General features: G+C 41.8%; 1 protein-coding gene across 1 annotated transcript; it reads left to right on the forward strand.

Annotated features, from left to right (window-relative positions):
- Positions 1-2,363: 2,363 nt before the first annotated feature.
- On the forward strand, positions 2,364-9,912 carry sog (chordin short gastrulation). Its single transcript, XM_017631555.1, has 4 exons — positions 2,364-2,553; positions 6,253-6,318; positions 6,424-8,714; positions 8,792-9,912. The coding sequence occupies exons 1-4, from the start codon at positions 2,364-2,366 to the stop codon at positions 9,071-9,073; spliced, it is 2,829 nt and encodes a 942-aa protein (XP_017487044.1). The 3' UTR covers positions 9,074-9,912.
- Positions 9,913-10,421: the final 509 nt, after the last annotated feature.

Genomic DNA, 10,421 nt, shown 5'->3' on the forward strand with positions numbered 1-10,421 from the left:
CACTTTTAGCTCACGCTTGTTTGTGGTAGTGCCCACCTCTGTTCATGACCAACCGAAACCGACTAACCAATGACTTACATTCCGACGTGCTGGTTGCATTCGAGCGATGTTCTACGAAACAGGCTCTCTCTGCTAATACTGGCGCATCTTTCTTCCATTTTTTGTGAGTTTTTTTTTTCTTTTTCTTTATATAAACGCCGTCCGACCGGCAATCAAAGCGATAAAGAAGCAAACGCAGCACAGCAGGCGGTAAGGCAATTTTCGATCGGTTGGTAGATAAATTAACACTAAAAAGTTATACAGCAAAAAATAAAATAAAAACTAAAAACAAAAAACACGCGAAGTAAAGAGGTAATCAAATCGAGTGGTGAAGATGGAGTGCATAAGCAATCGTTGCGATGACAATGGTGTCGCACTGCCCAAAATAACATTGCATTGCATGAAAATAAGGTTCCATATAAAAACGGCTAAAGAAACAAATCAGGAACAAAAGCTTAATCATTTTTCAAGAATAAAATACCTTTAAGTTTCTTTACTAAAATATATGTACATAGATACGAATAACGAGTTTTCGGTTTAATGAATCATCAAAATTATCTCATTGTGGGTCTTCACACCGAGTTCGGTACTCGGTAACGCGGTGTTCGGTAATTGTTTCTAATGTATTTTGTTTGTGTAAAATAGTGTTATACAAAAATATTGTTACACAAACAAAATACATGCGAAAAAAATTACCGAACACCGAGTTACCGAGTACCAAAATTAATAACAAAAAATTTTAAAGCAAAAATCATTGAAAGAGTTCAAGTCTATATAGATGTTTTTATTATTGAGTATAAATGAGCAACTCAGCTGAAAAACAAAAAAGATTTACTTAAATTTAATTAAACTTTATCTGCTCTGTGGTCACTGTGCCTACATTATCAAGCGGCAATCTCAAGACGTGCTTCGCTTGTTGTAAGTGTAGTAGTAATCAAAATGAGAATCATACAAACAAATGTACAGACCTACATACATACAGACATACTTACATAATATGTACAACAATCATCGTATAAGGCTGCTTGCGCGGGGAACTTGAAAAATAAGGATGTGCAAAGGACCTCATAAATTTGTGGTGCGTTGCCTGATTGCTAATGACTCGATCAACAAACACCACCTCTTAACATAAAGAGTATAAAATTATAGAGCTTCGACAAAGCCAAAGGGGTGGACTTTAATCATAAATTGAACATTTTGTAAAAGAAAATAGACATTAAAAATATACTCAACTTTTGAATAAGGTGGGTAGCAACAAACTCCTTTTTAACCTGAAAATAAATTTCGTCTTCAAAATCTCTATGCGATCGTATTTTTAAGCTGAGCGTAAATTTTTTATAATAAAACGAACTATCCTTCGGATTGAGTGCTTACGACCAGCAGTGAGTCTGAAGAAGCAAATATTCTTCTAATTTAATGAGTTCGTATATTTTCCTAACTGCCCTATTTTGCTCTTCGCTCAAAATAACGGCGGCAGCATAAAAAATCGGCCATTGCAGAAGTCATAAACCAGGCTAACAAATCGTTCCATGCTAAGCTGTACATATGTATGTACATATGTATTTAAAACCTTCCTTCATACATACATAAATATACATATTTTTTCATCGTCTTTGAACATTTGACCAACGTGGGTAGTGAGAATTTTTCATTGATTCTTTTTACCACCGATTTCCATATATTTAGGAAATTATTTAACAAAACAATTGTGGCATTCCATTCCCATTTCAATGCACATACATAAGTACTGACAAATGCATATTGTCACATACTTCTATATAGGTATGTATGTATGTATACTTAGTAAATATTCCGAACTCTTGAATGAATTAAAATAAATAACCTGGTTGATCTCCTATGGAATTTAATTTTCTTTTGGCGGCGTTCATAAACGTACGGGAATACCAACAAATCACCAGAAATACCTAAAAACGACACCAAATCCCTGACAGCGGTTCATTAATCTTTAGGCCTGAAAAAAGTACTTGTTTACTTGTTTACTTTGTACAGCTCAAACTTGGGATTCAATGAAAAAGTTCATCATACAGTAAAAAAAAAATAAAATAAAAATCTCAAAGAAATCGCTTGGCAACAGCCAGTTGATATCGAGATTGAGCACGAACTCGCAGGCCAAAAGAAATGGCAAGGCAATATTCACAACAGCAGCAGTAACATGACCAGTGACAGCAACGCACTCGCAACGATACCGGCTTTGACACGGTCACTGGAATGTCTTTGATCCCATCAAAAAAGTCATGAATGCGCCGACTCTTTGGGTTGACGCGTTGCTCTTGCTCCCTCTGGTTCTGGCTGGTTGGTTAGCTATGCCTGCCTGCCGCTGTGGCGGTAGCGCCATCGACACTACAAAAATAAGCAACAACACCTTCAACAAGCAACCAACCGGACCCGCGGCGAGCACTGAGCTGCAGCAACAGCGCCAAAAACGCGTTTATCTGTCTGTCGGTGCGCCGCCGTCGTCGTCCAACAGCCGCCTGTCAAATTCAGAAGAAAAAGGTATTAAGATCATGCGATAAGATCAATGTTGCCACGGCGTGGAGCACCACTATTAACAGCTACAGTGAGAGCTGAGAAGGAAACAACAACAAAGACAATAGCAAGTATCACGTAGCAAGCCTATAGGCACCAACGAAGGCAGCAGCAAGTCCCGAAAAATGGAAGTAAACAAGCCGACAGACAAGCAGTAATATGCTATACAAAACCCATAAACAAAAAAACAAGAAAAAAAACTAGAAAAAAAAATTAAAATTTTAAGAATGGAAAATGAGAAAAGAAGACCGAAGAATGGAGTATGAGATCAAACACAAAAACACCACGGGTATCCCTTCCTGTGCTACGTTCAGCACGCTCAATAAAATGCTATACAAGGTGTCAGATTTGTCGCCCTTCATTACCACTGCCGACAACAACAATAATAAACGGATAAAGATAACAATGCCCACAACTGGCATACAATCAGCAGCAGCGGCACAGCTAACAGAAAAAAATAAAAATAAAGAATACAAAAAATACGTGGTGGCTCTAAACCGCCATCAACAACAAAAAAATTCCACGGAATCGATACTGTTAAACGTATAGAACAACGTGTCGCCACATAGCCTTAGGCCAAGAAGGAAACAGCGGCGTTATCGCCGCCGCAACCAAAGTGGAGCCACCGCCAAGGTTGTTTGCGCCATTGAGATTGTTCGCGGTCGTCGACGAAATGCAAGGATTTGCGCTTAATCAGGCGTATACGATCGCGCGCGCCCAGCCACGCCATTGGAATGCATAAAAATTGGTCGTTGCTGGAATTCTTGTGGCGCAGCGAAAAACAACGAAAGCCGCTTTGCCTTGCCACTCTCGGTTGACTTATTTGGCCTTTACAGTGGCGCGGCGCGGCGCGGCGGTCGGCGATCACTGGTTGTTTTGTTGGCACCCACTTCTACGCTGTGACGTTCATTCTCGACTCAGCTCATTGCCAGATCAACGCCAGCGATCACAAATGACCTGCAGCGAATTGTGCGAATCGTGGTACGCCAGATAATTTGCTGGTAAAATATGCCACAACGACTACGCGCATACATAAAAATATAGGTGCATTGTTAAAAAAAAAAAGAGTTACTAAAAATGCCGTGCTTCTCCGCCCAATTTCGCATTCTGAATGCGTTAACAACCCGTCGTTAGTTAGTTAGTACCAACCTCAATGCTGACCGGCAGTCAATCTCGCAACTAGACTCGCCCGACAAACCATTGAAGCCATTCAGTAGGCTACTGGCCTAAAGGACCTCAAGCGCTGAAGGCAACGTCAGGGCTTGCATTTACCGGCGTTGTAAAGGTTGTTTAGTGGCGTGATTTGCAATCAGCGATAAGCCACGCTATATATGTATGTACATATGTATGTATATACGTATACATATATTGCCCCTGTATAAATGAGGGTATGTACATACGCTCAGTGTTGCCAGATGTGGGGATTTCGCCACATTTTGGGAACTTCTGAAACCATTTGGGGATAGATTTTTTCGTTTGGGGAAGGGGGCATTTTTGTTTGGTTTAAAATTTTTCTAACGAAGGTTTCTTTGCAAAACAGTAATTAAAATGAACTAACAAAAATGAGAATACGTATTTTTTTATTTCTCACTAGCAGACCTATTCTGCTTGTTACCGAACATTTTGACACCGGGAAATTTTGTTACCAAAAAATGACCAAATTTCTTGTAACCGCAATTCTAGGTACCCTGGTAACGTGTCAATTTATTCAGCAATTCAGCTATGAAGTTTTGTAGAAATTCTGGTGTAGCATATTTCACAGGGCAATATTTTCTTATCTGCTTATCAGATGGTAACAAAATTTACCAGTTACAATAGTGCGCAGAATACGAAAAAAAACGGTTTAAAAATTGACAGGAACTTTATTCACCGATAACAACATGTTTGTTAACAACACAGAATAGGCCTGTAAAAGGGATTTAAATGTGGGTTAAAATAAGGGGATTTTTTGGGGATAACTGCGGCTCGATATGGGGATGCGGTACAAAAATGTTCTGGCAACACTGCATACACTTACCAGCAGTCATTGCCTCCTTTTCGTCCATGCAAGTACTAAGTGTGCCGCACGATCAGCTATTTGCCTATCGGTGCAATTTACCCAACATCTCCGTCGAGGCACGTCTACCTAAGGAAGAAAGGCGGACAAGCATCATGACAACAACAGGCCTGTCCAGCCTGTCCAGCCTGCATGGCAGACGAAGTGGCAGACAAAGCGGCGAGCCAGCGATCGCTTATATGGAATTTGAGTTAATACTATTATGTACATACATACAATACAATTGATATTGTTGTTGTCGTTGTTATTGTTATTGTTGTTGGTATTGTTGTTGGTATTGTTGCTCTTCGCATACAACGTCATTAAGTCTACGCTTGTGCGCTCATTCAATGAAGCATTTCCACGTACTGTACCGCTTCGGCTTCCTGCTGTTTCATTTAGTTTTGGGAGCCGCCGGGCCTCACGTAGCGCACCAAATTACAGACAATAACCACACTAATTTCCTTCACTTGTTTACCTGCTTTTATTCATTCACTTCCTTCCTTTGGCAGCGAGCAGAGATGAGGTCCGTTGGTTAAACCGAAAACAAGAAAGTAATTGGTAGAATTCCTACTTATATACATACGCAAATGCATGCATAAATACACACATATGCACGTACATAGCTATATGTATATGTATGCATCTGCATAATTGCATTCCAGCCAATTTGTATGGCCTTTCTTAAGTACATACATACCTACATAGTTTGTATGTATTTGGGCGTAAATGTCTTCTATTGTTTGAGCTCTTTTCTTGCTCATCGTGCTGTTGTTTACTGTCAATATCGATCTGCAATGCACAGACTTAACAGTGCCTGGTGGCCTCCGACGTGTTCTCACCTGCAGCGGCCTGTGTGTTATCTATCCTATTTGTATATATGTATGTATGCATATTTGCAGTCTGGCTTATCCGCTTCTATTCCAATGCACATCTGTCCAATTGTTTCTGGTTGCCTTAATTCCTAGAGTTGCGACTGTTTCAAATGTACAAATATATGTATGTATATATATATTTACTCACGCATTACTAAAGAAATAATATATGTACATATGTATATGCACATATGTACTTATGTATGTATGTACGCATATTCATGAACGCTTAGTAATACAAATCTCTCTTTCTAAATGCCTACCACCACACCTACCTAGTATGTAGACGCACTAAGCGATAAATATTCGACTTAAGCCTCGAACGTGACGTGGGATTTTGATCACCATTGTATCGTCGAAAGGTTCTTTCATACACACTTGTCTACATACATACATATGTACATGAAGCATGCACAATGCCATATATCGATGCACCTACGCGCGGACAAAACGATCCGGCTGGCTATCACCCGACACACGATTCCAGCACTCGGGCATTATTTATCCGATTTGCGATTTGTGATTCATTCATTCATAAGTTAACCTTTTATGTTTATGTACAAGCAGCGGTCCTCAGACTCGTTACGCCAATTTTTATATGTATCTTCTTTTTTAATTTTATGGATTTCCCTTTGGTGTGTGAAGCCGAATTCCATTTAATTGCTGACAGTTTCTTAATTTGTCTAATCTTTTAATGCCTTTTGTTAATTCATCTGTCTCATATTTTAATTTTTTTTTCACCTTTGTTCATTGCAGATACGGACGTCTCTTTGGATGTGCCTGCCCCGGTTAATATCGAAGAGGAGGAGCGCAATATGAAGCGTAAGTATTTTTTCCCTCGCAATTGTATAATCTTTCTTTACTCGCTCTCAACGTCTTTGATAACTAATTAATAAATATTGCAATCCGCTTACTCTTTCCTAACAGATTTCGCAGCTCTACTCACCGGCAGGACATCACATTTCCTGAAAGGCGAGGAGATGAAGGCCATGTATGCGACTAGCACCTTCAATCCGCAAAATATTGTTGCCACAGGCCGCTTCTTATTCCACAAGAAGAATCTCTATTACTCGTTCTACACGTCGTCGAAAAATAATCGCCCGCGTACCATTCAATTTGTCAACGACGTTGGCACCATTCTCGAGGAGCATCAGCTGCAGACTCCACTCTCTGATACACAGAGCGTGTATCAGAATGCGACTGGTAAGATCTGTGGCGTTTGGCGTCGTGTTCCTCGTGACTATAAGCGTCTACTGCGTGACGAACGCTTACACGTTGTATTGCTGTGGGGCAAGAAGGATCAGATTGATCTGGCTCTCGGTGGTAAGATTGGCAAGTACACTGCTCTGCAAACGGAGTTATTCAGCTCATTGTTGGAGCCTTCACCGGGCACAAAGCCCGCTTTATTGAATGGCGCTGGCGGTACAGCTATAATCTCGACAAGCAGTGGCGCCGCCGCTTCCGTTCATTTGACCCTCGTCTTTAATGGTGTATTTGGGGCCGACGACTATTTGGATAGTCCGATCAATATACGCGTTGAGTCGCCCGATCGTAAGGAAATCGTGTTGGATGAAGTTCAAAAAGTACGCAAGCCTTCGTCTGAGATCAATGTAATGGAAATATCTTCACCCATTTCCATACCGATGTTGCGGTTGATGTCACGCGGAAAACTGCTACTCACAATCGAATCTAAGAAGAACCCTCACCTACGCATACAGGGTCACATTGTCACTCGCACAACATGCGAACTCTTCCAGACGTTGCTCACACCACACAATGCGGAGTCGAAGACGAAGAGCAGCGGCCTGGCCTGGGTCTTCCTCAACACCGATGGTTCTCTTTCGTACAACATCGAAACCGATAATATTAGCACTAAAGACAGACCCGAAATCAATCTTATGGAAGATTTGGGTAAACGCAGAACGATGCTGGAGAACCTTACACCAACGTTCAACTTTAACCAAGCCATAGGCACCATCGACAAATTGGGTCCGAAAGCACTTGAATCTCTATATACTGGCGATCTGGGCGTCAACATAGCCATCGAGAACGAGCCGAGTCTCATTCGCGGCCACTTTGTACCACGCCCCGTTGCCGATGCTCGGGACTCTGCTGAACCAATCCTACTGAAACGTGTTGAAAATTCTACAACTGCCCCAGTTCACGCCATGGGCATGGCTTGGTTGGCCATCGATAACGAATGTAACCTGCACTACGAACTCACTGTGAATGGTTTTCAATCAAATCCTCAGGATTTGCAAATATACCTCGAAGAAAAGCCAATCGAAGCTATTGGAGCACCGGTGACACGCAAACTACTTGAGGAGTTCTCCGGCTCCTACATGGAAGGTTACGTGCTCGGCATGCCCTCCAGCGACCTCGTCAAATTGGAGAACAGTGTATGTTACCTGGAAATCCATTCGAAGGAGAAGAGTGAGCTCATGTTGCGCGGCAAGTTGAAATCTACGAAGGTACCATCGCACTGTTTTCCCGTCCACACGGATAACAATGTACCGAATGTGCCTGGTGACCACAGCGACAGCAATCTGATTGCACCGGGCGCTAAGTGTTTCCATTCCGGTCGCTTCTATGATGAGTCCGAGCAATGGCGTAACGCGAATGATGTTTGCCAAATGTGCGCATGTCAGCGCGGTCAGCCCACCTGCGAACCCATCAAATGTCCAGCTGTGCAGTGCAAACCCAACGAAGAATTGGTGCGACGAGAGGGCGAATGTTGTTCAATGTGCATACCGCAAAATGTAGTCATTGAAACGGAGAAAACGGTAGAACAGACCGCACGCGGCTGTCGTTTGGGAGACCAATTCCACCTGGCCGGCGCCATTTGGCATCCGTTCTTGCCACCAAACGGCTTTGACACATGCACCACCTGCACTTGCGATGTGCTGACACTGGAGGTGCGTTGTCCACGCATGGTGTGCCCGCCTCTACCCTGCTCCGAGAAGATCGCCTACCGTCCGGACAAGAAGGCTTGTTGCAAGGTGTGTCCTGAAAGCAAATCCTCACGTGGTGGCGAAAAGGCCGGACCCTCCAACCCCAACGTACTGCAAGATCAGGGATCGCATAAGACAACATCTCCGGAGGAGATCCTAAGTCAAGGCGGCTGCAAGGTATTAAATAAGATATACGAAAATGGACAGGAATGGCATCCGATTTTGGCATCACATGGAGAGCAGAAGTGCATCAAATGTCGCTGCAAGGTAAGTCTGCGTGTACACCACACAACAAGAAGATGGTATCTAATTAACACATTATTAATTTTCCTCTCGTTTCATAGGACTCTAAAGTGAATTGCGATCGAAAGCGTTGCTCACGCTCCACCTGCCAGCAGACGCGTATCTCGGCTAAGCGGAAATTCTATGAGAAACCCGGCATTGGTGGAGGCAACGAGCCGGTCATCGACGAGTGCTGCTCAACGCAGTGTAGACGCTCGCGCCGCCACCACAGACGCACACACCAGGAGCGCCCTAGTGCCGCCGACGATCGGCAACAGCAGTCGAAACGGGTGCAACAGCAAGCGAATCTTAACCGCAGCGGCAGCAACAACCATAGCAGCTGAGCGCCAAAGTCAGGTCGTCGCAATCATTCAGAACACACATACACACATAATATCGCCCGAATATCACAGAAGATAAAAGAATAACAAAATCGCAATTTTCTTCTAAAGAAAATGCGCGCCCTTTGTAACTTTCTTGAAACCAGGACTGAAAATGAATGAGGCGAACGAAGCGTTGAAAACAATGGAGAGTAGCACTGACAAAAAATTACATAAATAAGAAATATGTACATACATACATATATGAGTATGTATGCAATAAAAGGGATCGGATATTTGCCAACAAAGCCGCCAGCAAAATGACATATGTAGATACATATTTACTTAAAAAAACGAAAGCAACTTTTTGTATTTTAACAACATTATCCACAGATAGCAGATAAAACAGAAATGCAGTTGGAAGAGCGAATAGTGCGCCAGTTGTATGGAATATAGTCCATGTAGAGAGAGTATGGCTAGTAACTATTTTAGAGATGTGCTAGCGGAAGCTATTTAAAAAATATTTATGAATTACCTTAAGGACACCAGTGCAGTTGCTTCAAAATTGTATAAAACGTTTAATTTTAACAAAAGGATTTCATTTCCAAAATGCCGTCGCAGCAGCAGTTGCTGAGCTGAGAGTAAAATTCTCTGGAAATAAATAGTTCTAGTAGAATGATAATAGACGATTGCTGACCGAGAATTGTAAGCAAATATTAAGGCAACGAGTTAGCGGCAAAGTGCGATAGAGGGTGGCAGAGAGAGAGACAGTGCAAAAATGAGAAACACATCCCAAACGTTTCGACTGATTGACTGAATGGCATAGACTAAGTAAAATAAACTTACAAAAATGCTAAAAAAAACAAAAACAATGAAATATACATACATATATATATTTGTTTTTTATATACATTAAATTAAATATATATATACTGATGCGAGGACATGCACACATGCATACACATACGTATTTACTATGTATATACATACATACAAATATCTACATACAGACATACATACATATATATATATTTTATGAAAACCACCACTGCTACGTCCCCACAAAGTTGTCCAATCGGCAGTGTAAACGTTTCTTCATTAATATCGATGATCAATCGAGATCATAAATTTTTCTGTAACTAGTATTTTCAATGCGCAGGCGCTTGGAATTGAGACCACTTCGACCCTGCGCGAAAGCGAATACAAACAATTCTGTTCGTAACACGCCGTTTTTGGGAGAGACGTGGACAAGTGGCTGGCGTTCTCTGGCAGAAGGCAGCTGTTGAGCAATTTCATTGAGCAAGACATATATGTACATGCATATCGTTAGTATATGTAGTATGAAAAGGGCGAATCTCACATCGTCGCTGAA

Source organism: Rhagoletis zephyria, unplaced genomic scaffold (assembly GCF_001687245.7).
Source record: "Rhagoletis zephyria isolate East Lansing unplaced genomic scaffold, Rhagoletis_zephyria_1.1 Rzeph_scaffold_08915, whole genome shotgun sequence".
In the NCBI taxonomy this organism is placed as follows: Eukaryota; Metazoa; Arthropoda; class Insecta; order Diptera; family Tephritidae; genus Rhagoletis; species Rhagoletis zephyria.

Bases quoted from the DNA above. Each gene is read 5' to 3' on its own strand.
- sog (XM_017631555.1), top strand. From the start codon at position 2,364: ATGCCTGCCTGCCGCTGTGGCGGTAGCGCCATCGACACTACAAAAATA. The intron at 2,554-6,252 runs GTATTAAGATCA...TGTTCATTGCAG, and splicing joins GTCAAATTCAGAAGAAAAAG to ATACGGACGTCTCTTTGGAT. The intron at 6,319-6,423 runs GTAAGTATTTTT...CTTTCCTAACAG, and splicing joins GGAGGAGCGCAATATGAAGC to ATTTCGCAGCTCTACTCACC.